Source organism: Podarcis cretensis, assembly GCF_951804945.1.
Source record: "Podarcis cretensis genome assembly, chromosome: 8".
Classification (NCBI taxonomy): Eukaryota; Metazoa; Chordata; class Lepidosauria; order Squamata; family Lacertidae; genus Podarcis; species Podarcis cretensis.
Window position 1 is genome coordinate 49,550,348 of NC_137177.1, and position 27,635 is coordinate 49,577,982.

The following is a 27,635-nucleotide window of genomic DNA, read 5'->3' on the forward strand; positions in this document are numbered from 1 at the left end:
TTGTGGTTGGGTTGGCGAAGACCTTAGTCAGTTTGGCACAGGCTAGGAAGAGAGATGGCTGTGCTGAATGCACGCAGTGTCCTGGTGACTGGGTCCAATCGGGGTATTGGCTTGGAGCTGGTGAGGCAGCTGGTTGGGAAAAGTAACCGGCCAGAATGGATCTTTGCCACCTGCCGGGACCCAGAGGGACCACGTGCCCAGGTGAGCTCCAGGGTGGAACTTATGGTGGGTTTCCCTTTGATGCCAAGGAGATTGTGCCCTGGTCAGTAGAGGGGCCTCACAAGGCTCTTTAAGTTCCACATTCCTGGGGTAGGTTAAGTGGCTTGGAGATAGTTTGCATGTTGGCTCAAGCACAGATTGTTTACCCCTTTTGGGGTGCCTTTGCTGAAATTTTTCCTTGCAGAGCTAGGAACGAAAAGCTGGAAAGAAGTTAATTACTCCCACCTGAAGAGCATTTAAACAGAGAAGTAAATATCCTGATGAGTGTTGGAGATAACAAGAATAACTCAGATCCAAAGCTTCTGAAATACATACCATGGGATGAAGATTACTAAGGAGTCAATTACATTGAGCAGAGTGATTATTTTTTCTGGGTCAAAGTGTTTAGGATTAGAATATTGCTAAACATAATAATTTGTATTGAAACAAGAGTGCCAGGAAACTGATTTGTGAGTCCATATATTGAAGTATAACACTCTGTTTTTCATCTGGGGAGTTCCTCTCCCCAGCTAAGCAAGAAGCCCTCTTTCTCCAGCTCCTTGCTAGGCAGTCCTTCCTAGGGACTTCACAAGAAGCCACAAACCCCTCTTGTGCTGTAAACAGCAGTGTAGCATTGCGACATAGAAATGCAGAACTGAGAAATGATTGCAAATATGTAGTTTTGTATTTTCCTGTTGCATGGCTCAAAGCAAGCAAGTTTATTTTTAATCTCTTGGTTGGAATAGTTCATTTTTTTAATTTAGAGAAAGAAGTGGTTTGGAATTGATTTTTTGGTGGAGAAACAAAACTGTATGAAACCAGAAGCAAGTGTTCCTTGTAATCTTTTCTGAAAATCATACTTGGACCCTCTTACATGGAAGATCTTTCTCTGTTCATATATTAGAAAATAACACTGTTTTTCATTGGGGTTACTCAGTCATATATAAACACATGCTTGGTAGCCAAAGGCAAGAAGGAATTGCAAACAGGCAAGTGAGCGCTCTGTCCTTCCTAAGGGCTGGAGGATAGAAGCCACAAATTATATTGGCTTAAGACTTGTGGTTCTCTTGGGGGAGGCTTGTTTTATCTCTAGTGGTGAAATCTGGTTTCTCAGAACTGCATGCAAAAAGCTTGAGTCTGGAGATTGCTAAACAATTTTTTAAATATAAGTTTGTATATAAGTAGCATAAGGAAAACAAGAAAGTTGACCAATAAAATGGGGAAAGACAATAGTGCTGGCCTGTCAAATGATTGAGTGCATGCTGTTTGTGACAAGAAAAACTTAAGACCATTACTGTATTTTTTCGTTCCATAAGACGCACATGACCATAAGTTTTTAGAAGGGGAAAATAAGAAAAAAATATTCTGAACAAAACAGTGGATGTATGATTTTTGTGGTTCATGCTGTGGCCACAGACATGTGATCTGATGGTGAATTTGGGGTGACCCAATGCAAAAATCCTGTGGATCCATGTTTTGTAACCATGTTTTTGCGCCATTGTGGCCTCACGCAACAGTGGGTGCATGATTTTTTTGGTGCAGGCTGTAGCCATGGACATGCTATGTGATCTGATGGTGAATTTGGGGTGACCCAATGTAAAAATCCTGAGGATCCATGGGCTTTTACCTCCCCCCTCCCAGGCAGCCTCCGCTAGTGTCCCTTATCTTTCTTCCAATCCCACTGATGAACTGTTTCCTTTCAACACTCCCTTCCCTCTTGTTTGCCTTAGTGTCTTTTCCTTAGCTGGAGAAGTTTTTGCTCCTCCTTTTCTTCTAATTTCTCTCCTTATTGCTTTAGGCTTCCTGTTTCCCCCCTTTGCAAGTTTGCTATCTTTACCTCCCCTCTCCCAGGCAGCCTCCTTTATCTCTAGCATCCCTTATCTCTCTCACTGATTGGCAAACGTTCAGCGGCTTTGTTTCAACACCCACTTCCCCTTTCAAAAAAAAAAGCATGATCTGCTTTTTGCGCTGGGCAATTTGGCTCCAGGGACCACACATTCGCTCCATAAGACACACAGACATTTCCCCTTACTTTTTAGGAAGAAAAACGTGTGTCTTATGGAGCAAAAAAATACAGTAAATGATCCATATATCATGCAGACATGAATTCCATAACTACTGCACTGGTGCACTTAGGGAGTGTTGCAAATTGTTAGCACTGGTATAGGTGAAAAATATTGCTTTAAAAAAATATGAAGCCCATTGGCCTGTTGGCAGATCAACTTCTGCATGACCCATGCTGTATGATAATCCCTTGGAGACAGTCAGGTTGTATAGCTACTGCAGTGACCAGAGGAAGAATGGCTGCTGAGAGGAATGCAGAAAGAAGAAACATTCATGGTACACCTGCATCAGCAAAACAGGATGCCTTCATTTGCCCCCGCTGCAACAAAACATGTCTCTCCCATATTGGTCTCTACAGCCACAGCAGGCGCTGTAACTCTCCAGGGCTTTGACTTCATCCTCAAAGGCGCACTCTTTCACCGACAGTTGGTAACCGTTACCAAACATGAAATTTCTATACTGTCCTTCACCCAAGGATCAACATGCAACTGTGAAAATTGTATTTTCTATCTGCAATAATTGATGACAGAAGAAAATTATTTCTTAAGAAAAGTTGTGTGAGGGAGATTCAGAATTCTAAGTTAGTTTTAGGCTTTTTTCATTCTGGTTATACATAATTCTGTTCAGATCTGCATAAATTCATACTATTTCATTCATTTTTATATTTCCTTTCACTGTTTGTAAAGAAGAGAAACCTTTTTATAGGGGCATGTTGTGATTTGTCCAGGAAATTCAGCATTCTAAGTGCGTTTATTTTGTAGTTGATTTGCTTCCAAGTTCACTATTTCTATTTCTGCTACCTTGCCTTACTGTTAATCTTTGTTTTCTAATGATCTAATGACTGGGGACAAATAAATAAATCTGATATGACAATCAACCATTTATTGGATTACTCTTACTGGTCCAGTTGCTCCTGTGGTTTATCATGACTTTGGGTTTGAGTCCCAAATATCTGTTCTTTGCTGTCACACAGAAGGAAGAAACACGGTAACAACATGAATGCCTAGTGGGAAATCACGCTCCTCTTCCTATCCTGTCTCAAATAATCCCGTATGCAGGACATGAAGTTCTATTCTCTCTCTCCTTTTTTAAAAATATTTCAGGAATTGAAGAATTTTGCTGCTAAGCACCAGGGAGTAAAGATTCTTGCACTGGGTAAGTGCCTGCTCTCTCCACCTACCCCACCTTAAATTCCCTCATCCTAAATTACTGTCTACAATAGCTAGAATTCAAGGCCATCTCATTCAAGGTATTTTGCAGGTTACATGTGCATTGTTTCTCCAGTGCTCACTTAGGGAGCTTCCAGATGGGGGCTCAATACTGCAAATCAGTCATTTAGATGTCACAAACAGGTTGTTGGCTGAAATAAGTATGGTTGGTTGGGTTTCTTTGCTTAACCACTTGGATTTTCCACAGAAAGGGGAAGATCTAGACTAAATCTTGTAGTAGCAGGGGGAGGGGGGAGATGCAGACTGGCATTCTGATGCCAACAATGTCATGTAGAAACTGCAGAAAAAATTGAAGGTATGAGGAGTTCTAATGCCACAGTAAATGCCTTCTCAAAACAAGTTTAGAATATAAGAACTTGAAAAAATTGTTGGATCCATGACCAAAGCAAAAGAGCTAATATTCTGCCAGGTAGATAAAGAGAGAGAGAGAGAGAGAGAGAGAGAGAGAGAGAGAGAGTATGTTCCTTTATTTGGTATAAATTCAGTATGTTGCAGCAATTGGCATGCTTAGTGAGTAAATAGGCAATGTAATAGAACAAACACAGGGAGTACCGTAAGTACTGGCAACTGTATAGTCAATGCCTGGCCTTGAGCAATCTCAATCCAACACTGAGAGTTTCTCAGAACAACAAATAGATTTTTTAATTCTATGAAAAAGGGAAAAGCCGAATCGCCCAGTGAGGACTGTGGTTGTGGAATGTTGTGTGTCAGTTAAAAGTGAATAACAATAGAAAATAGACCTTTTTCACTTTCACAAGTATAGCAACGCCTATAAAAACACTGCTAATGCCATGACCCCTGAATCTAGTAGTAAGCCAGACACAGGTTGGGAGGCTGCAAAGATACCAGCTAAGGAACTGGACAAAGTTCAAGTCTCTGAGGGTCTTGTTGGTGACCAGGGGAGCATTGTACCTAAAGCCAGGGCACTTATGAATGTCTTCCCCTGAGCCTGAGGAGCCAAATGCCTCCCACCACACTTTGCTAGTCTAGCAGTGCACTAGGAGGAAGGAAAGGCTATGGAACACAAGAGAAGTGTCCATCTTCAGGTCAGAAGGCTAGCCCTTTAATTCTCTGAAGTTGTTCACAATGGGGTGGAATGGGCTAGAAAAGGTAGTCTGGAGGTCAAGATTTAAAAGGTTTCAGTCTGGTCCTAACCTTCATCTGAGCAAGTAGGTCACCTAGAGCTATCTGTGCTACTATTTCTGTCCAACACATGTAGAAAGAAGTTGTTACTTAAAAGTAAGAAATACCTTTATTCAGACAAATAATGGTGCAGGCTCAGCAGCAGAAAAATTACTCAGGAGTCATGATTCAGAAGTTCAGGAACAACAAAATAAATTCAGAATTGGACGGAAGTGATGAAGATGTCCCAACAAGTTTCCATGCCCCACATACCAAGCTTTTAAAGACTAAGTGTGGTGCATTTACTCATGGCACTTGCTTGCCTTGATGGAATGTTGGGTTTGCAACCATGTGTTTCATTGGGCTGGGCGAGTATGCTCCTGTCTACAAAGGTGGCACCTGGTTCTAGGCAACAAGACTGCATGCTCTGGTTCAACTGCTGCTTCCTCTGTCTTTGGTGGCTCACAACCCTCCCCAGCCTCAACTAGGAAGCAAGGGAGAGCCAGCACCCCTGCTTCCCCTTCTGAAGCAGCTGAGACTGGGGTGGAAAGGGGAAATCTCCCCTCCTCTAACCCAGGATCCCACAATTCAGCCCCTCCAATTTTTCTTCTTCCCCTTGTGTCAGGGCTTGCTGTCCCAAGCTCAAACCCAAGGTGCTGCAGAGCTCATGACACCTTGCTGCCTTCTCTGTGGGACACCTGTACAGTTCTGGCAAACATGTGCTTGTCCATTACGTCCATTTTATCCGCTATACATAATATATATGGCATGTATGCATAAAAATGTGCCAAGTAAATTGATCCATAGTCCTCTGGATTTCCAGAGCAAGAAGACTGCAGGTACAGAGCAATAGCAGTGCTGGTGAGGTCTGCAGGGTTAGATCTTCATTCACTTTCATTTCCTTTAAAATATTTTTGCTACTGTAGATACTTCCGAGCCATCTAGTGTCAAGGCTGCTGCAACCCGAGTCACAGAGTGGTTGAAGGGAGCTGGGCTAAATCTTCTGATAAACAATGCTGGGATTTTAAAGCTAAGCACTCTGGAAACAGAGACACCAGACAGTATGGCTGAGGTATACAAAACCAATGTGATTGGTAGCATGTTGGTGACTCAGGTAAGACTCTTTGTCTCTTTGTTACATAAACTTTTTGTTGCAGAGCCCTTGACTTTGGAAGGTCATGTTGCGCCTGATGAACAGCTTCTGTCTGGGTGAGCTGCAAGAGAACTTTGGCATGCCACTGCATGTAACTCCTGGGCTTATGTTTGTCCTCACAGTGAGAACGTTGAACTGGAGAGGAGATACACTGACCTTCTCACTGATATAATTATCTAGACCTACACCAATCCAAGTTCAGAACTTGATTTGCGACTGGATTAGCCTTGGTTATCAGTAGAGGGTCAGAGAGAGTGCAACCCTGCTGCTCCTGCTTGATCTCTCATGACCATAGACAGTCTATGGGAGATTGGTACCAGCAGCACTATTCTGCAGTAGTTGCAGTCTTATCTCATTATTCTTGAGCTATGGAGTGCTGCAGGACACTACATGTCTCCAGAGTTATTTAACATCCATATGATGTGGGTGTGGCCATATGGAGATCTCGCACAAGGTTCAGCTCTATTTGTCTGTAACTTCAGAATCAGGAATGGTGGAGCAGGTCCTAGACCGGGGTCTGGATGTAGAGATAAGCTGGATGAGGGCTAATTGAATCCACTTTATTTTTCTTGCACCTAGAAGCCATAGCCAGGGACGCAGGTGGCGCTGTGGGTTAAAGCCTCAGCGCCTAGGACTTGCCGATCGAAAGGTCGGCGATTCGAATCCCTGCGGCGGGGTGCGCTCCCGCTGCTCGGTCCCAGCGCCTGCCAACCTAGCAGTTCGAAAGCACCTCCGGGTGCAAATAGATAAATAGGGACCGCTTACCAGCAGGAAGGTAAACGGCGTTTCCGTGTGCGGCTCTGGCTCGCCAGATGCAGCTTTGTCACGCTGGCCACGTGACCCGGAAGTGTCTCCAGACAGCGCTGGCCCCTGGCCTCTTGAGTGAGATGGGCGCACAACCCCAGAGTCTGTCAAGACTGGCCCGTACGGGCAGGGGTACCTTTACCTTTACCTTTTAGGAGCCATAGCCACATGCCTCTTTGTTCCAGGAAGCAGGAGAGAGAGAAAGGGAGGGAAGCAAGGCTGCTGGAGCCACACCCACTGGCAACCTGTGCTCAGGGCTAAGGATAACCCTTTCATGCATACAGGCATGAGTCAATAATTGAATATCACAACAGAAGTCTCTTTCTTAAGTATACATTTTTTATTGGTTTTAAACCTGTCTTTTGCTAGCTGGAGGGGTGACTGTTTGAAAACCATTTTTATCTGTTTTTCTGGTATGTTTGTCAATTGCCTTTAGATGAATGGAAAAAGTGATTCATAAATTAATAATAATCAACATTCATTCTTCCCTTCCCTTCTCCAGGCATTCCTGCCTTTGCTGAAGAAGGCATCTCAGGAAAGCTCCCAGAAAGGGATGAGCTGCAGCAAAGCTGCCATTATCAATGTATCCAGTGAAGCCGGTTCCATTAAAAATGTCATTGTATGGAATGAAGGGCAAATCATTGGTTACCGTTGTAGCAAGGTATGGAGGTCACAGTGGTTGGCTCTGCAATCCAAAGTTTGAAAGTGACTCTCAGTTAATTTCACCTTAGGGTGCTGAAAAGGTTCTTAGAAAATCCATCCTATCTTGACTGTACCCATTTTTGTTAGTGACATACAGACACTTTCATTTGTTTAGAGTTAGTGCATGCTGGCCTATTTATTTAATTTAACAGAATATAGATTGATATATTTAAAAAAATCTCTAAGCACATTATGTATATAAAATAATAGATTTAAAAATAAACACCAGTATATAGCATTTATTTAAGATACTGATAGCATACTTTTAAAACAAACTGACATAATTAAATAGTTGTATTTGAAAAAGAGTACAGATAATTTATAAGTTTTTTAAAAAGTATACATAATTAGGAATGGACATATGTCACTAATTTCTGCTTTCTCGCAGCTTCTCATTTTCCCAGCCTTAAATTCAATCATCTTCCTTTCTGCTGTAATGTGATTTTTCGTATTAAAAATCCTCTTGAAAATATCACTCCAAATTTCTCTTAATAGACACATTTTTAATGCAGTTTTCACTGATACACACTTGTATGTTATTTTTACAAATATAAGAATTTTATGTGCACTTTTCTATGTATGCTATATGCTTTTTGTACACAGTGGTTCAAGAACAGAGGCACAAAATTTAGAGAAGTGTAAATTTCGAACAGAGATTTTTGTATTTCAGTTTGTGTATTGGTTTGAGTAGCTTCTCATCAAAATATAAACAGAATTGAATTTCTACCTGCTTCTGGTATGTCTCTCTCCTAGGCTGCTCTGAACATGCTCACCCGGTGCCAGTCCCTGGGATATGCCAAAGACAACATCCTGTGCATTACATTGCATCCTGGGTGGTTACAGACAGACATGGGAAATAAATTGGTACGTGATTCATGTATGGGGTGTTGTGAGTAGTACCTCTGGTGGGGGACATGTCATACTCCTTCTGGACTAGTTTGTCCACCTCTGCTCCCCACCCTGCACTAAACTCTCACCTGTGGCTCCTAGAAACTATCAGTATGTGACCTGACGCATATAGACCATTGCAAAACAATAAGGTCTGTGCTGCCTTTAAAAGTTTTTTGTGCTTCTGGAATTTGCTTCCTTACTGTGGGTGGGTGTTTTAAACTTCTATTCCACCCACTCCTTTTACTTTCCTAACCAACTCAGCACTATAAGGCTTTCCATTATTAAGAGTCTCACACAATGGCAGCCTCTCTCTCAGCCTTTCAGATACCTTGTATTATTCACTTCCCTCTTTCCAAGTAAACGAAGCAGCTAAAGGCTCGTCACTTTACAATTTCCCTATAGTGTTCTAAACCCCTTTTAAGCTTCATTATAACATACTTAGGGTAAGCAAAGTGTGCTTAAAAACAAACAAACAAACAAACTGTAAACAAATGCAGATTGCTTTTCTTCAATAAATTCTGTTCCTGGAGAGCTGAGTAAATTCTATATTTGCTCACAGCAGAAATTTCTAACATCCCCACTTCTTCAACCCTTTAGTTGTGGGAACAATCAATATATCCTTAGTCTCTGCTTCCCCTTAAAGGTAAAGGTAAAGGTACCCCTGCCCGTACGGGCCAGTCTTGACAGACTCTGGGGTTGTGCGCCCATCTCACTTAAGAGGCCAGGGGCCAGCGCTGTCCGGAGACACTTCCGGGTCACGTGGCCAGCGTGACATCGCTGCTCTGGCGAGCCAGAGCCGCACACGGAAACGCCGTTTACCTTCCCGCTGGTAAGCGGTCCCTATTTATCTACTTGCACCTGGAGGTGCTTTCGAACTGCTAGGTTGGCAGGCGCTGGGACCGAGCAGCGGGAGCGCACCCCGCCGCAGGGATTCGAACCGCCGACGTTTCGATCGGCAAGTCCTAGGCACTGAGGCTTTAACCCACAGCGCCACCTGCGTCCCTCTGCTTCCCCTTAACCAGGTACTAATCAATATGAGGATGTGTGCTCTCTCTTGACCTATCCATGTGAAATATACTCAGAGTCGCAAAGTGATTTCATGCTCTTTATTCAGCTCATAGTGGTGAGGAGGAATGAATGAATGAATGTCCCCTCAAAGTATCTGCTTTATATACATTATTTACACAATGGGCTGCACATGATTGGCTAATTCTGGAATTCTACTGTAAGCCAATCAGGTTGTGGATTCACTTATATCTGGAGCATGATTGGGTGGTTCCTGCCAACCAATCATACTGCTGCATTGTTCTAAGACCAATCAGACTGCTGCATTCTGAATCCTAGTGTTCTAGGACCAATCAGACTGCTGCAATTTGGATCCTATTGTTCTAGGACCAATCAGACTGCTGCAGTTTGGATCCTATTCAACTCAGTACATAACACCATGTTTGTCATTATTTTTTCTCACTGTGCAAGACATTCATTTATTTTGCACAGTACAAGTCACTCGTCTATTGTCTTTCCAAAGCTGCAATGACACCCATAGACTTATCTCCCATGATTTAAAGAATATTTAGTGAGATATTGTAATATAAGTTAATTAAGAAATCCTTAGAAGTAACAGATTAGGATAAGGGATAGAAAAAGATTAATAATAAAGATTATTATGGATTACAGTTGGAAGTAAGGTTAAGAAGTTTGTAATGAAAGAAGATACTGATGTCATAAATATGAAATTGGGAACTGCTAAATATGTAATGTGATAAAATCCAGATTGGAGGGTGTTGAGGAAGTCTTTTAGCAATGTAAATACACCAGGGAATAAAAAGAAAAAATTCTTCTTTTATTTTGTGCATTTTTATTGTTGTTAAGTTTTTATGTTGTGTCAAATGTAATGTTTTTCTTTTGTGTTTTTGTCTATGTGTTATAAGAGAAAACTAATAAATTTGGGGGGGCAAAAATGAATTTGATTCCCCTGGAAAAGCAACAGCACCTGCAATGGAACATCAAATTTTGAGGTCCAGTGTAGGTTAGCCCTAGGATCCTTTGGTGGCAGACTTTGTGAGAAACTTTTTGGATGTATGTAATGTCTATCAGACCAGCCTTATCAATGCATAAGTAGAAGAGCTATCAAGAATATTTCTCTGTTTTCCTCTCATAGGCTGTTATGACGGAAAGCTCAGGTAGACCAGAGGTCTGGTGGGGCAGTGGAATTCCACCAGAGTGGTGTAGCTTACAGAGTGCTGGGCTGGAGACTCACTTTGATTGTCTGTGGGTACAGCTAGCCAGAGGGGGTTGGAGACCGCACTTTGTGAGAGAAAAAGGAAAGGAGTGGAGACTGTGGTTTCTGGTGTTCAGCTGGATAAGACGATAGTCTCTGAGCTTTGTGTGTAACATCCATCCTCAGGGAAAGATCTACAACCAAAGAAATAAATTTCTGACCTTAGATCGAAAGATAGTGATTAGTGTCTTTTGAGAGTATACAGACAAGCCCTGCTTTTCTACTGGTGGTACTCAAGGGTACGCAGTATCCGCAACTTTTTATGGAAGAAAAGCACAGGTTAAAAGTGTGGCATTTACTGTAACAACTTCATGTTGTTTACCTGCACCTTTTTTTTCTAGAAGAAAAGCACTACAGACAAGTGAGAACTGGGTAGCTGAATTTGAGACAGGAGAAGTGGAGTTGTGAAGGAACACTCTGCTTGGGTCTCAATTCAGTAAGAAGGGAACAGCTCTTCTGGTGAGAGAAGAGTAATCCCAAAACCAGCTCGGAGGGGTGTAGCGGTGATCCTCTGGTCTGGTATACTAATAGAGGAGCCTCAGGAGTGAGATTTATAGGAGGCTGGGAAACTGACAGAAACTACCACCTTGTTTCAGAACCTAAGCTTTAAGACTTAAGCTGTAACACTTCAGTAAATAGTTTAAGAAATTGAAGGGGAGGGGAAGCTGTAGATATACCATCTTGATTAGAAGCCTGTAACATCCACTGAATTTAATATATAGAAGTTTACTGTTTCTTGGTAAACTTGGTAGTCTCGGTAATGGGGCCCGCCCTATGGAATGCCCTCCCATCAGATGTCAAAGAAATAAACAACTATCTGACTTTTAGAAGACATCTGAAGGCAGCCCTGTTTAGGGAAGCTTTTAATACTGAATGAATTTTTATGTTTTGCTGGAAGCTGCCCAGAGTGGCTGGGGAAACCCAGCCACATGGGCGGGGTATAAATAATAAATGTGTTGTTGTTGTTGTTGTTGTTGTTGTTGTTGTTGTTGTTGTTGTTAGAATTATGACAAACCAGTTTTACCAATTTTGTTTGTAAAATAATATCTTTTTCCTGTTTAACTGCAAGTTGTTGTGTCACTTTCCCTATTCTTTTTCCAGGGGCAGCCCCCACTGACTGTGGACCGCAGTGTGCGAGAAATCCTGAACACCATTCCCTCTCTCTCTGAGAAAGACCATGGCACATTTGTGAACTTGGATGGGAAAGTCCTTCCCTGGTAAAACACCAAACAATCTGCTTGTCTGCACTGCAGAAGGAACCCCTCACTACCACAGGCAACAAAAACACCTGAGAAGAGATGCTTTTTTTCTACTTCTTTAAAAAATACATATTCAGCTGAAACTCTCACCATCTAGCCTTCCTTTGAACTATTCTGTGTCATGAGGTTAATTCCTAGTGGCTTTTGCAGTCTCGCTTGCTTGTATTTCTTTTTAACAGTGCAAGTCATCTGTTAACTCATTTATTCACACTAGTTAGCCTCCACTGCACACATGTTATGGATGCTTCCAGATGTGGGTGACCTAGCAACAGCCAGTGGTTGCTGTTCTGCTTCAAGCAAAAAGCAGAATAACAACTATTCACTGAGATTGCTGGAATCCAAATAACATTGTTTGGCTGAGTAGATAGTCTCCTTTCCCCCAGCCTCAAATGCTTTGCATGCGGAAGGTTCTGTGGTCAACCCTGATTCCTCCAAGAATATAGAATCATAGGAATGCCCCTTGTTTGAAAATCCAGAGAGCCTCTGCCAGTCAGTGTGGACAATACTCAGCAGGATGGACCAATGGTCTGACACAGTATACCGCAGCTTCCTTCCTATGTTCCTCCCTCAGGGGCTGGCCCAACCGTTTGGCAGAGGGAGGCAGCAAGTAAACAAAGCTATGTGAGCAATTAAAATCATCAAAATGAATGTAAGGAAGAAAAAGTTAGTAGGCTAACTGTTTAAGTATGAAATGGTTGATTGCAGTAATAAATGATTTTTTGAATTCTGCAAATATTGGATAATTTTAAAATTTTAGTAACTGTAAAAAACATGATTGGAACTTACTATGATTTGCAATTTCCTAATATTGTAAGCTATTCTTTTTGCATTTCAATAAAGTATCTAATGACCTGGCATTTATCCTCATTAAGTGATACTAAACTAAACAATACATTTATTATGTTGCTATTCCATGTAATTCAACAGCATTTGGGGTGAGGTGCAAGAGGAGGCCCCCAAGGCTATATTTGGGTCACAGCCACAGCTACTTTTGTTCAGCCCTGCATCATAGTTGTCTTTCTCGAAGTGGAAGGGTTAAAGTGGACTGCAAAGTATAAGGGTTATAGCTGAGCATAACAGGAAGTGCCAGAAACGCCACTCTGTCCAAAGGTCACCCAGAAAGCAAAGTACAAATCAATGGCTTTGCTGGTATAGCTACCTTTTCCCAACTTCTCTCTTTAAATAGGCAACATGCCAAACTTGTAAAGCCTCTTGCTAAGCCAGTGCATGAAGGGAGCTCCCAACAAATCTCTTTCTCATTATTTCTTGTCATGTAGGATCTGGGCTGCTGCCAGTCTGCCTGACAAAGGAGCTGAGTGGTAGAATCATAGAATCATAGAATCATAGAGTTGGAAGAGACCACAAGGGCCATCGAGTCCAACCCCCTGCCAAGCAGGAAACACCATCAGAGCACTCCTGACATATGGTTGTCAAGCCTCTGCTTAAAGACCTCCAAAGAAGGAGACTCCACCACACTCCTTGGCAGCAAATTCCACTGTCGAACAGCTCTTACTGTCAGGAAGTTCTTCCTAATGTTTAGGTGGAATCTTCTTTCTTGTAGTTTGGAACCATTGCTCCATGTCCGCTTCTCTGGAGCAGCAGAAAACAACCTTTCTCCCTCCTCTATGTGACATCCTTTTATATATTTGAACATGGCTATCATATCACCCCTTAACCTCCTCTTCTCCAGGCTAAACATGCCCAGCTCCCTTAGCCGTTCCTCATAAGGCATCGTTTCCAGGCCTTTGACCATTTTGGTTGCCCTCCTCTGGACACGTTCCAGTTTGTCAGTGTCCTTCTTGAACTGTGGTGCCCAGAACTGGACACAGTACTCCAGGTGAGGTCTGACCAGGGCAGAATACAGTGGCACTATTACTTCCCTTGATCTAGATGCTATACTCCTATTGATGCAGCCCAGAATTGCATTGGCTTTTTTAGCTGCCGCGTCACACTGTTGGCTCATGTCAAGTTTGTGGTCAACCAAGACTCCTAGATCCTTTTCACATGTACTGCTCTCAAGCCAGGTGTCACCCATCTTGTATTTGTGCCTCTCATTTTTTTTTGCCCAAGTGCAATACTTTACATTTCTCCCTGTTAAAATTCATCTTGTTTGTTTTGGCCCAGTTCTCTAATCTGTCAAGGTCGTTTTGAAGTGTGATCCTGTCCTCTGGGGTGTTAGCCACCCCTCCCAGTTTGGTGTCATCTGCAAATTTGATCAGGATGCACTTGAGTCCATCATCCAAGTCGTTGATAAAGATGTTGAATAAGACCGGGCCCAAGACAGAACCCTGTGGCACCCCACTAGTCACTCTTCTCCAGGATGAAGAGGAACCATTGATGAGAACCCTTTGGTTTTGGTCAGTCAGCCAGTTACAAATCCACTGAGTGGCAGCATAGTCAAGACCGCATTTTACCAGCTTCTTTACAAGAATATCATGGGGCACCTTGTCACATGCCTTGCTGAAATCAAGGTAGGCTACATCCACTGCGTTCCCTTCATCTACCAGGCTTGTAATTCTGTCAAAAAACGAGATCAGGTTAGTCTGACATGACTTATTTTTCAGAAATCCATGCTGACTAGTGGTGATCACAGCATTCCTTTCTAGGTGCTCACAGACTGTTTGCTTAATGATCTGCTCCAGAATCTTCCCTGGTATTGATGTCAGACTGACTGGGCGGTAATTATTTGGGTCCTCTCTTTTCCCCTTTTTGAAAATAGGGACAACATTTGCCCTCCTCCAGTCTGCCGGGACTTGCCTGTTCTCCAGGAATTCTCAAAGATAACTGCCAGTGGTTCTGAGATCACATCTGCCAGTTCTTTTAATACTCTTGGATGCAGTTCATCTGGCCCTGGAGACTTGAATACATCTAAACTAGCCAAGTATTCTTGTACTATCTCCTTAGTTATTCTGGGCTGTGTTTCCTCTGCTGAATCATTTGCTCCAAATTCTTCAGGTCGGGCATTGTTTTCTTTATCGGAGAAGACTGAGGCAAAGAAGGCATTGAGGAGTTCAGCCCTTTCGGTGTCCCCTGATTGCATTTCACCATCTTCTCCTCTGAGTGACCCCACTGTTTCTTTGTTCTTCCTTTTGCTACGAACATACCCATAAAAGCCTTTTTTGTTGCTTTTAACCTCTCTAGCAAGCCTGAGTTCATTCTGTGCTTTAGCTTTTCTGACTTTGTGTCTACACGTGCTGGCTATTTGTTTGAATTCCTCTTTGGTGGTTTCCCCCATTTTCCATTTTTTGTACACATCCTTTTTTAATCTTAACTCAGTTAAAAGTTCTTTAGATAACCACCCTGGCTTCTTTAGGCACCTTCCATGTTTCCGTCTCATTGGTATTGCCTGAAGTTGTGCTTTTACTATCTCCCTCTTAACAAACTCCCAGCCATCATGAACTCCCTTTCCTTTTAGTATTACTGTCCATGGGATCTCACCCAGCACTTCCCTAAGTTTTATAAAGTTGGCTTTCTTAAAGTCAAGAAATTGAGTCCTAGTATGCTTGGCTGCTCCTTTCCTCTGTATAGTAAACTTCAGAAGAGCATGATCACTCGCGCCTAATGATCCTTCCACTTCTACCCCACTAACCAGGTCATCAACATTGGTTAGGACCAGATCTAAAATGGCTGTTCCTCTTGTTGCTTCTCCCACTTGCTGGACAATGAAGTTGTCTGCAAGGCCAGTGAGGAATCTGTTTGACCTTATGCTCTTGGCTGAGTTTGACATCCAACAAATATCCGGGTAATTGAAGTCCCCCATTACTACTATCTCCCTTCCTTTTGCATGCTTGGCCATCTGTTCCAGGAAGGCATCATCTATGTCCTCCGTTTGGCTTGGGGATCTATAGTAAACTCCCACAATGAGGTCACTGTTATTCTTCTCTCCCTTAATTTTGACCCAAATGCTCTCACTTTGGCTTTGAGGTTCTAAATCTTGGATCTCTTCACAGGAATACACATCCCTGACATATAACGCCACTCCTCCTCCTTTCTTGTCTGGTCTGTTTCTCTGAAATACATTGTATCCCTCCATTATTACATTCCAATCGTGGGACTTATCCCACCAGGTTTCAGTGATGCCTATTATGTCATATTTAATTTGCTGTACCAAGAGCTCAAGCTCATCTTGTTTATTTCCCATGCTTTGCGCATTAGTGTACAGACATTGAAGTCCATTAATCATTCCCCGTGTCTCTTATTTAAGGATTTTTTCCTCCCACCACTAGGTCTGCGTGCTGTTTGCTCCATTTGGTCTATGACATTTGGATGATCATCTTCATCAATTGATAGACTCCTACCTTCAGGAGCACTGTCTCCCTCCCCCACATTAGTCAGTTTAAAGCCCTCCTGATGAGTTTTCTGAGATTTTTGGCAAAAACATTCCTCCCAACCGTTGTGAGGTGCAGCCCATCGCTTGCCAGAAGTCCATCTTCAAGAAACTGCAGTCCATGATCTAAGAATCCAAACCGTTCCTGTTTACACCATTTGCGAAGCCAGCTGTTCACTTCCACTATTTTTCCCTCTCTCCCTGGGCCACGTCGTTCAACTGGGAGGACAGTGAGATGACAATTTGTTGCCCCGACACCCACCTTGGCATAGCAGCAGGTGATGAGCACCAGAGGTAGCAGGTAACCCACCACCAGAATGGTAACCTTGTAGACCTGCTTGGCCGCAGGGTTGTCTGCCCAATGCTCCCAAATTGGTAGAGCTGCTCCATCCATGAGGCAAGGTTTGGTGACCACCTTGGGGAGCAGGGTCCACAGGGGCAGCAGAGCCAGACTTAGATTTTTATCTTCTCCCAGCCCCCTTGTTCCTGATGTAGATCTTTACTCAATCCTCCTTCCCTGGCAGGGAGGGGAGTGCCATTTTGTCATTCACCTTAGGTGACAAAATGTCTTGGGCCAGTCCTGCTAAGTGGACCTAGCAGCAAAGGACTTCAGGGAAGAATTGCACACCACCCAACATTCCTCAGGTGAAAATAGGGACATTCTAGTCTACATCAATAATACTTCATTCCGCCCCCCCCCCACTCCAGCACCAGATTTAGGATGGTGCAGGTAGTTCAACTGCACAGGGTGCTGAGCCGAGCCAGTGAATGATGATGATGATGATGTCTCTGTACACCTGGGATGAAGAACAGGGGTCAGCAACCTTTTTCAGCCATGGGCCGGTCCACCGTCCCTCAGATCATGTGGTGGGCCGGACTATATTTTTTTGGGGAAATGAATGAATTCCTATGCTGATTCCTGGACCGTCCGCGGGCCGGATTGAGAAGGCAATTGAGCCGCATCCAACTCCCAGGCCTTAGGTTGCCTACCCCTGATGAAGAAGGTGGGAGGCACTTCTATGGATGAGACTCTGGTACTTCCCACTTTAAAGGACCAAGGACTTGTGCACCCACTCCCAGCCCTCTTTGCCCACCCCCACCAACCCCCCTGGCATCCATGGCAATGCCTCCCCCCATGCAACACACTGACAGGGCCCAGGAGGTGGAGGTGTGGGGAACACACAGGCAGCCAAACACAAGTGCACACTCTGGGATCACTGGGCGGGGTGGGTGGGTGGGAGTCCAAAAAGCAGCAAAGGATGTGGAGAAGGGCTTCTTGCAGTGGCGATCAGCCAAATGATGAATGAGAACAGGTTGAGGGAAAGGCGGAAGCACTTGGTGTGTGGCATGATCCGCTCTGGGATCTGGGACTTTCAGGACAAAGTCATGGAGTTGTGATGGCTGCAGTGTTTCTGCGGTGATGCCGGCAAAATCAGGGCAGTTGGAGGGTATGGAACTGGGTGTCAGAATCAGCTATCCTTGGGTGCCACTGTGTTTTCTTAGGCAGGGACCAATAAATGACTGCTATTTCTGCCCTGTCAGCTTCCCTTCCCCACCAGGCAACAACACTTGTTAATCTTTTCCTGCCTGCTAATGGCAAACTCCAGCTTCTCTTCCTTTCTCCTCTGCATGAAGTAACTTGAACAACACTGGATTCTTGCCAAATAGAGCACACACTGATACCAGCCTTGTGGGAGAAACTGAGGGCTGGAGTTAGCGCTGGAGCTGAGCCGACAGAGGGCATTGTCATTTGAGCACAGGCTGGGAAGATGGCTGGGCTAAATGCACGCAGTGTCCTGGTGACTGGGTCCAATCGGGGTATTGGCTTGGAGCTGGTGAGGCAGCTGGTTGGGAAAAGCAACCAGCCTGAATGGATCTTTGCCACCTGCCGGGACCCAGAGGGACCACGTGCCCAGGTGAGACACAGGATGCACACTGGGATGAGTACAGAAATGAGGGTGGTGCCAAGACACTTGTGCCTCAGACAAGTGCCCCAGGCAAGTTTGTTGCACTTCCCATTCCCAGGGTCTGACTGCTTAAACACAATTTAGTGGCCCCCTTGAGTGCTTTGACAACCCTTTCTTTTACAGGATTAGGGAAGAATGAGTAGGAAAGATATTTGGTATCTCACACCCCTTGATCTGAAGAACATTTAAAGGGAGAAGTGATTATGCTATTGGGGGTTGGCTATTACAAGAACAGCTCAGATTTTGAAATAAATAACGTGAGTTGAACATTACTAAATAGTCGCTTCAGTGAGGATTTTGTCTGTGTCAACGTGCTTACAATTGTAATGTTCGTTCGTATGCAGTTGGATTGGAAGAGTGTGGAAAAAGAGCCTTACAACTTGTCAAAGAGGTAATGTATCATTTAGCTTGCAGGTAAGGACTGTCTTCTTATAGTGGGGTGTGGGTTACGGATTCCAAGCCCAAGATGTGTCTGATCCCAAGGAAAGCCCTTGGGGTTAGGGGGTGGAGATCCACTCTCTGAAGGAGACTCAGGCAAGCTCTCAGAAATGCCTCCCTTTACCTCCCTTCCAGATATGCCCGCCCTTGCTTCTCCACCTCTGTCACTTTCCCCTATTATGTAAAAGCCTCCCCCTTCAGGCAAGGCTGGTGGAAGTAAATCTGATACTGAGCCAGTACCCACCCTGCTTCCGTTGCCTAGGACAGAGACACCAGTGCTGGCCCATCCTGTCCTTCAAAAGGAAGGTGCACAAGGCATGTCCCTTGTTGGTTCATAGCTTGTGCTTAGCCAAGTCTTTAATCTCTTATGTAACCCACTGATCCTTGCAACCTGTGACTAATCTGAAAATAAAAGCTAAAATCACGAGTTGCAGTTAATTGGGTGGGGAGAGGCAAGCAACACTTATGCAATCAAAATCAAAACCAGGACAAAAATTATTCAGTAGATCTTTGTTTGTGGAACACATAGAAAAAACAAGTACAGTGGTACCTCGGGTTACATACGCTTCAGGTTACATACGCTTCAGGTTACAGACTCTGCTAACCCAGAAATAGTACCTCGGGTTAAGAACTTTGCTTCAGGATGAGAACAGAAATCGTGCTCTGGTGGCACGGCGGCAGCAGGAGGCCCCATTAGCTAAAGTGGTGTTTCAGGTTAAGAACAGTTTCAGGTTAAGAATGGACCTCCGGAACAAATTAAGTACTTAACCCAAGGTACCACTGTACTCAATTTCCCTTGATTCTTTAATAAAATGTGGGTTTGCAGCCTAAGCCTGTGTATACACTATACCTTTAAAGCACCTTGAAGTTCTCCCCCCCCCCAAAAAAAAAATATCTTGGCACTGAATTTTGTAAAGGAGCTGAGAACTGTGGTTATGTGAAGGGAAAACAACAGTGACCAGAATTCTTTGTTTGGTGCTTCAAATGCCTTTCAAGGGTATAGAGTGTCCACAGCCATGGCTTTATCACCACTTCCTTCTTGATTACCTAACCAAGGAGAGGTATTTCAAAAGCATATCTTGTAACCACCTCCACCCTTGTGGACAGCAGGATCCAGAATCAATCTAGACTAAGGTTACCAGATTTTTTTCAATGAATCCAGGGACACTTTTCAACTTCCTATTAAATGAATGGATTTTGTCAGGGGACTGATTTGTAAATCCGGGGACTGTCCCCGGGAAATGGGGACATCTGGTAACCTTACTCTAGACTGGAAACTGTTTGTTAAGGATGAGAATGAATTATTCCAGATTAAGGAAAAACTACATTTTTGTGTTACGAATGGGTTAGTGTGTACACAGCCCAAATCATCTACTTTCTTCTCTCCAATTTTAAATAATCCCAACTCCAGGGCTTGATGTTGCATCCTAAATCTATGGTCTGTGCATCTTCCAGGTCTTGAAGGATTTGGCTGCCAAGCATCAGGGAGTGGAGATTATCCCACTGGGTATGTGTTTGCCCCCCACCAAATTGCCTTGCCCCGCTCTTCCCACATTGCCAGAGACAGGAGCTGAGATTCAAGGTCATTTCGCAAGACTACTTTCCTGCAGGATATGTTCTAAAAAACAACTTAAATATATAAAAGTCAACTCCATTGTCAACAGTTGCTGAGAGGAATCCTCACACTGAGGATTCATCTCTTTTTCTTTAACTCTTTCATTTCCTTTCTGCCACATCAAATGATGACCTGCATGATGTGAGAAAGGGCGATTCTCCTCATGGACTGTAGGCAGAACCCCCAAACAGTCCGAGCACAATCCAGTTCAGCTCTAAATAGAGAGCAAAACTCAACATCATTGAGCCTTTCTATTTGCATTATAACTTTCAATTATATGACACACTATTCCATATGTCATGTACTGAGTCAAATAGGATCCAAACTGCAGCAGTCTGATTGGTCCTAGAACAATAGGATCCAAAAGGCAGCAGCCTGATTGGTCCTAGAACAATAGGATTCAGAATGCAGCAGTCTGATTGGTCCTAGAACAATGCAGCAGTATGATTGGTTGGCAGGAACCACCCAGTCATGCTCCAGATTGAAGTGAATCCACAACCTGATTGGCTTACAGTAGAATTCCGGAATTAGCCAATCATGTGCAGCCCATTGTGTAAATAATGTATATAAAGCAGATACTTTGAGGGGACATTCATTCCTCCTCACCACTATGAGCTGAATAAAGAGCATGAAATCACTTTGCGACTCTGAGTATATTTCACCATATCTAGGCACCTTTGTACTCCTGGTGATGACTCCACCTCTGATATTATGAGTAACTTGTAGGTGTTGCAATATTGACAAAAAAATTGTTTTTATACTAGTTCAAAGAGTTCTAGGCCTCTGCCAGAAGACTGCACCTTAATCCTTCGTGGGATTGTTGCTATTGGGTAGCTGTGCATTGCCTTTAGGCAGCTACAGCTACTGAAGAAAAAATATGTGAATAAAATGCTATTTCATGCACCCCAGTCTCTGAGCAGTGAGAGACTCCAGGTGTTCCAATGCTTTCCTGGGATTTGCTTTTCTTGGAATAAAGGTCAACTAAAACTGCAGTGCCTTTGGGATATATGGTTTTATTTTAATACACATATAAACAACTTGAGCATAGGATGGATGGGCTCACAGTGTTAACACTCCACAGATCTGGCCTCCCCATTAGGTTTCCAGGAAGATTGTCAAGGCACATCTTTGGGTCCAGCGCAGAGCAAGGCAAGCCTCTGTCTCCAGCTTCCAGTATCAACCAAAACTCTCTCACACAAAGAGCTTCCCTTGGCCTATTGTTCTCCATCCATTACTGAATTGCAGCTGGCAGCCTTCTCAATGAAGAACCTTCCAGGCTGACTTTGCCTATCCTAGCCTCTCTATTGTCACTAAAGGTCAAGGGTGCCCAGCTGTGGTTTATTATGTTCATTATCTTTGAAAGTGCATGTAGTTCTTAAATCTTTTCCAACATGGGCTTCTTATATTTAAGACAGGTAACTTGCAACTTATGTGTGCTTAACATGCACAATTTCACCTTTATGTGATTGAAGGCCAGCTGGTTGAAATCACACAAACTAAATGCACAGAAGGCAGAGAGCTTAAAATCTCTTTTTGTGCAGGGTTTTCCCAGCATGGAAAGAGCTTTTAAGCTCTCAGACTTGCCTTCTGGGTGGAGGTTATACTGTTTAGTGACCTGGCCCCAATGTATACACATCATCCCTGGAATGTAACCCATGCATAAAATGTGAGTTACCTGTATCTATTGTCTTCCAGTTTCTGGCAATTAAATCTCAGGGGGTGGAAATGAAACAATATTTGATGCATATCAAATTCCAATTCTTCCTTCTAAATATTATCATAAGAAAAAGGCTTATAATGTGTTGATTTGTAGTGAGAGAAAAAGTTGGACTTATGAAATTCTTCTCTTTGCTGCTGAAGACACTTCTGAGCCCTCTAGCATCAAGGATGCTGCAACCAGAGTCACTGAACGGCTTAAAGGGGTTGGGCTGACCCTTCTGATAAACAATGCTGGAATTGCAAGGAGAAACTTAGTTATGGAAGCTGATACACCGGAAGACATGTCTGAAGTGTACAAGACCAATGTGATTGGGCCCATGATGGTGAGCCAGGTAAGGCTACCTGGTTGTTCCTCCTTCACAGAGATTTCTTGTCCTGTTGCAGATCCCTTAATGTTGGGAAAGTAGGTGGCCTGATGTCACTGCTTCCTGGTGATGGGGTGATCGGCAGCTGTGCCTTTTTCATGGAGAAAGGATATGGAACTAAGCTGCTTGAGAGAATAATATTTAACAGTGCAACCTTCATGGTAATGGAGGTGATGGGGGAAGATTGAAGTAGGAGTTGTAGCGGTTATGTGCCCCCCTGGCTCAGTGCCCTGTGTGGAGGGAACTGCCTGCACTACCCTAAATCTGGCACTATGGCCAGTCTTCTCTACAGCATGTGCTGCTGTGTGCAATTCTTTTCTCTTCTTCTCCAGGCATTCCTGCCCTTGCTGAGGAAGGCATCTCTGGAAAGCCCCCAGAATGGGATGAGCTGCAGCAAAGCTGCCATTGTCAACATCTCTAGTGATGCTGGCTCCATCACAAATCTCTTCCTGTGGGAGAATGGACAAGTTGTCAATTACCGCTGCAGCAAGGTATCAACACATCACAGACAAGTAGTCAGTTTTGTGCAGTGTTCTTCAACCTTGGGACTTCAGGTGCTGTTGGGCTTACAGTGCCCTGTGCAACACTAATATCCAGCAGGCCCCACCACCTCTTGCCTTCCATTGGATGTCATTGCGGCGCCTAACGTTCTGCACTCGGTGCAACTGAACTGGTCATGCTCCCCTAGATACATCTTTGTCTCTGACAATTGAATAAGCAGGCTGAGGATTATAGGAGCTGTGGTCCAATAAAATCTGTGCATCCAATTTAAAGAACGCTGGTTTAGTGGTCAGTTATCCAAGGGGCATGTTTCTTTTGCCTTGAAGGTGCTGGCCAGGTAATTATACATTTTTATATAAGTATTTACATATCTCCTGACCTTCATGACTACAGGCCAGTATCCAGTTGGCTTTTTTTTTTGGGGGGGGGGGAGTTTCTCAAGAACCAAGAGGCTAGACAACCTCAGAGACTCATGGATGAGCATTATTATCTGGCCCATTTTTGGCCCATTCTGGGACACTGCTTTGGCTTTCGTGGCTGACTATCTTAGCGGGGTGACTGACAGAGTGACTATTTTGATGTTTCTGGATATTTCTGTGTTTTTTATGATATTGTTGGTATTTTGCTTAAAAGACAAATAAGTTAAGGTATAATCATAAAAAGAGAATTCCCTGGATCGCTAGACCCAGGTTTGGGGCAAGTACTCTTTGGTGAGAGAACCCCAGCATGGATTTAAAATAACAAAATATGCAGTAACATAAAGCAGGGAAATATAGGTTGTTAGACCTTTAAAATACCCCCTTCTAAGTGGCTTCCAAAGTTCCCCACTTCCTTTAGCATAGAAAAGACCAAACATTTGATACATTAAAAATGGTTTACTTATAACCTCTTCAAAGCTCAGATTCATACAGCAGTAATAACACACAGGAAGTGAGAATTAGGTTCCTAAGTGGTGAGAGTTTCTAAATTATTTGTATAGAAACACAAAAGGTGGCTTGCTTAAGCCACACAGTCTGAGCTTGGAGCATCCAGCTTAGACCTCCTGACTAGTAGGTGGAATGGGGGAAAGTGGGAGAACAAAGAGCTTGATAACCCTTCCTCCCAAGGACTGACCTAGCTAAGCCTGGCAGGACAAGTTTCCTAATCTAGGGAAGGTCATAGCTGGTAAACCCACTGTGGATGGAAAGCGGTACAACTAGCCACAGAAACCACCTGTGTCTTTCGTGAAGGACTACACTGCAAAATCTACAGAAGTGCAGCATTTCAGTTGAATATTGGTTTGGGAAATGGAAATAAGATTGGTTCAAATTAAAATACAAAAGGGGGGGGGAATTATCCCCCATCCTTAGCTGTATCATTCAGCTACCTGCTTCTGGTATGTCTCATTCTTAGGCTGCTCTGAATATGCTGACGCGGTGCCAGTCCCTGGGATATGCTAATGACAAAATCCTGTGCATTGCACTGCATCCTGGGTTTGTGCATACAGACATGACAGGTGGAGGGGTAAGTTATTTGTGTCAGAATCAGATCACCATACAAAGAGCATTGCAATTATCTAACTCGTTTGGCCTACATTGAAATAAGGGTCAGGATGGATAATGAGTTTGTTAACTTGTTTGTGTTTCAAAAGAATTTTAAAAGACATTCTCTAGTAATATTAGAATAAAATTAAAAATAAGGAAGCCTTTGGTCTGATGATCCAATCCAGCAAGAAAATAGTCACACACACTGGTGGGCTACAATCCAGCATTGTGTTAGGAATGCTTAAGCCATTTAAAATTTCAACTCTCTGCTGAATTGTGGCTGGATCCACAACTCTGTCCAGAAACATGACCCCCAATAAGTCAAGAATCAGTCTATGGACTCAGCTACATTCATCACAATAATGTGATTTGAATGTGTTTTAAACATGCAACATCAGATGGTGCCAGAGAGTGAGAATTGTTTAACTCTCATTGGAATTTTTTTCTTTTGGTGAAAACAATCTAATTTCTGACTCATTTACAGTGTTGTATTCCTGTGTTTAAAAGGGATGCAGGTGGAAAAGGGTGGCGCTGTGGGTTAAACCACAGAGCCTAGGACTTGCCGATCAGAAGGTTGGTGGTTCGAATCCCTATGACGGGGTGAGCTCCCGTTGTTCGGTTCCTGCTCCTGCCAACCTAGCAGTTCAAAAGCACGTCAAAGTGCAAGTAGATAAATAGGGACCGCTCCGGCGGGATGGTAAACAGTGTTTCCGTGCGTTGCTCTGGTTCGCCAGAACTGGCGTAGTCATGCTGGCCACATGACCCAGAAGCTGTACGCCGGCTCCCTCTGTCAATAAAGTGAGATGAGCGCCGCAACCCCAGAGTCGGTCACGAGGTCCCTTTACCCTTTACCTTTACTTTATTACTGTGTTTAAATCCACCCTGTGAAGGTAATGCCAATTCCCTACTATTTATTTCCAGAGCTAATTGTCTGGACAAGGGCTATTGTGGCTGATAGCAACTGACAAGCGTTAAAAGCATACAGTGTTTCCTGACTATCATCATTTTGTGGGAAGGATTCAAGCACATCCCAGAACTCTTAGTTCTGATTAACTAAAGCGAATTAAAGGGTTCTGTTGTTCTTGTGAAACATAATCACTTTTTTAAAAAAAGAATCTGAATGTTTCTGGTTTGGAAAGTGATGGGGAGGTGTATTCAAAAGTGTGTGATGAATGAATGAATAACTGTTGGGAAGACATCTGCAAAGGAACAATATTACCAAGCTGAAGGGTTGGGCTTTGGTTTCAACGTACAGAAAGTACAAAAGGCCATTTGATTTAGCATTTGTTTTTCAAGGTAGTTATTAACAGAAGAAAGTCTAGCCCGCTCTTGCTCAGAACTAAGTTCCCATTGCATTCAGTGGGGCTTACTCCTAGGTAAATGGGGTTAGTGATTGCAGCCTGATTAGCTGGAGTGGGGGTATTAGAAGTGCATTAAGAGGAGGGGAAGAAGACAAGGCAAGGTATGGCAGATCTACTTAGGAGTATGCTCAAGTGAACACTATGGGAGCTGACTTTTGAGTAAAATAGTAAGGAAGGGAAGGGAAAAGAAAATTTCTAGTTGACTTCTAGAAGCCTTTGGTGTTGTTGTGAAATGCTTGTGGAGCTCAAGGTGGTACGTGTGGTTCTTCCTCTCCTCATCTAATCCCCACAATAACCTGTGACATAGGTTAGGTTGAGAAACAATGAGTGGTCCAGTGATTTTCATGGCCAAGTGGGGATTTGAACCCTGATCTCCCAAGTCCTAGTCTGACACTCTCACCATTGCACCACACTGGGTCATTAATGTCTTATTGGATCACCCTTATCCACAGATATAGAGAGCAGTCGTCCAGAATGCTTCTCTGTTTGTGTTTGATGGACGGTGCGTGAATGTTGTCCCCTGTACTCTCAGTTGATGTTACTTATGTTTTTTGACACTCTTTTTTCTTTTCTTTTCTTTTACTCACAAGTCCCTGTGTCACTGTTCTTTCTTTCCAGTTTCTCACAGTGAATGAGAGTGTGCAAAGCATCCTGAAGACCCTTTCCCATCTCTCAGAAAAAGACACTGGGACTTTTGTGAATTGGCAGGGGGATGTACTTCCTTGGTGAACCCAAGATATTTAGCTGCCTGATGTGGAGTAGCAAAGTGCTTCAGGGTGCACAGTCCCAAAGCGGATCACATTATTTTGACACCAGAGGCAGAAACACCCACAAGCTCCTCTCTGTCTCCCCCAGCAGTAAAAATGCAATAATAATAAATTACGGAACTATGAAAGACACCTCATTTGATACAGTCAGAAGTGGGACAATGCATTTTACTGCATGTGAAAGACCCCCATTGATTGTTATTTTATTTTTTAAATAATGTTTTATTCGGTTTGTAACAATATAGCAGCACAACAATTCGACAATACACGGCACCAATACATTCTCAATCTAATAACAGATAATAGAAAAACAAAGGGTGGAAAAGGGGAGCAAGGTAAAGGATCTGTGAGGTGAAAATCATACATTTATTATATATATATATTTCATATATATATATATTATCATAATATAATGTATAACATTTCTTATATATATTAACATTTCATATATATTCGTTAGAATAATTAAAACTTAGAGATTCCACTGAATCTAGATCAGGGATGATTATTACTAAATTAAATGCTTCCTGTATTAGTATATGAAAGTTAGTGTCAGGGAACTGACATCAGAGCGAAAAGCGGAGGCAGGGCTCCAGAGCGATGCCGGAGAGGGAACCAGTCGGGGGGAAGGAATTCAGCGTGACACCAATAGAGAGGAGATGGAGGAATCGGTGTCAGGGCTCCAAGACCCTTCAACCGAAACCAGCGGAGAGAGCGCTGGCACGCCCTTGCCATCCCCTTACTTGCGCAGACGCGTTCCGCGCAGGGAACATAGGCGGAGACTTGGGGTCAAGCAGCTTTTATGCTGGAAGAGATTCAAGAAACGCCCACTGGCAGATTCTGCAAGTGACTAACAGGTCACGGAGGGCGAGCTCTAACCCTGAACATGTTTGAGCAAACCATCTAATCGAAGTGGAGGCAGTTTACGCACGAGTAACCACACTAAACCATTACAGCAATCTGCCAGTCTCTTGCTGTTACTCGTGAGTAAGCAGTGGAAACATGAGCCAGACAGGAGGCGCCGGGGCAGCGGAGGCAGCTGCGGGGGCGCAGGACCTGGTGAAGAGGAACCAGGAGCTGGAACGGCATGTAGCACTGCTGATGGCGCGGCTGGACGAGAGGCGCACCCAGGACGCGCAGGTGAGACCCACCCCAGTGGCAAAGAAGGTGCCCGGACTGGTACACAAGTTTGGGGGAAAACCCCAAGAATATAATGGATTCCGGACAGAAATAGAGTACGCACTGCAGCTGCAGCATGATGATTTTGCTGACGAGGCGGCGCAAGTGGCTTATATCGTGGGGCATCTTGAGGGCAGCGCGAGGGAATGGGTTAGACCCCTAATGGCCGC

The 27,635-nt window shown here is 43.6% G+C and overlaps 3 protein-coding genes across 5 annotated transcripts in view; 2 read left to right on the forward strand and 1 right to left on the reverse strand.

The window, feature by feature from the left end:
• LOC307222544 (C-signal-like) overlaps positions 1 to 27,635 on the reverse strand; it is a gene marked incomplete at its 5' end in the record, with an annotated part of 54,852 nt that overhangs the window by 18,081 nt on the left and 9,136 nt on the right. The gene's annotated exons all lie outside the window — the stretch shown is intronic.
• On the forward strand, positions 52 to 11,812 carry LOC307222551 (C-signal-like). Of its 2 annotated transcripts, XM_079987928.1 has the most exons (6): positions 52 to 201; positions 3,366 to 3,417; positions 5,540 to 5,727; positions 7,073 to 7,231; positions 8,026 to 8,136; positions 11,546 to 11,812. In XM_079987928.1, the coding sequence occupies exons 1-6, from the start codon at positions 55 to 57 to the stop codon at positions 11,663 to 11,665; spliced, it is 777 nt and encodes a 258-aa protein (XP_079844054.1). In that variant the 5' UTR covers positions 52 to 54; the 3' UTR covers positions 11,666 to 11,812. The 2 variants fall into 2 exon arrangements, with proteins under 2 accessions (XP_079844054.1, XP_079844055.1); XM_079987929.1 differs by lacking the exon at positions 8,026 to 8,136.
• Positions 17,713 to 26,414, forward strand: LOC307222553 (C-signal-like). Of its 2 annotated transcripts, XM_079987932.1 has the most exons (7): positions 17,815 to 17,946; positions 18,121 to 18,254; positions 19,891 to 19,942; positions 21,911 to 22,101; positions 22,467 to 22,625; positions 24,028 to 24,138; positions 26,138 to 26,414. In XM_079987932.1, exons 2-7 carry the CDS (start codon positions 18,201 to 18,203, stop codon positions 26,246 to 26,248), a joined length of 678 nt encoding a protein of 225 aa, XP_079844058.1. In that variant the 5' UTR covers positions 17,815 to 17,946; positions 18,121 to 18,200; the 3' UTR covers positions 26,249 to 26,414. The 2 variants fall into 2 exon arrangements, with proteins under 2 accessions (XP_079844057.1, XP_079844058.1); XM_079987931.1 differs by lacking the exon at positions 18,121 to 18,254 and having other exon boundaries at positions 17,713 to 17,946.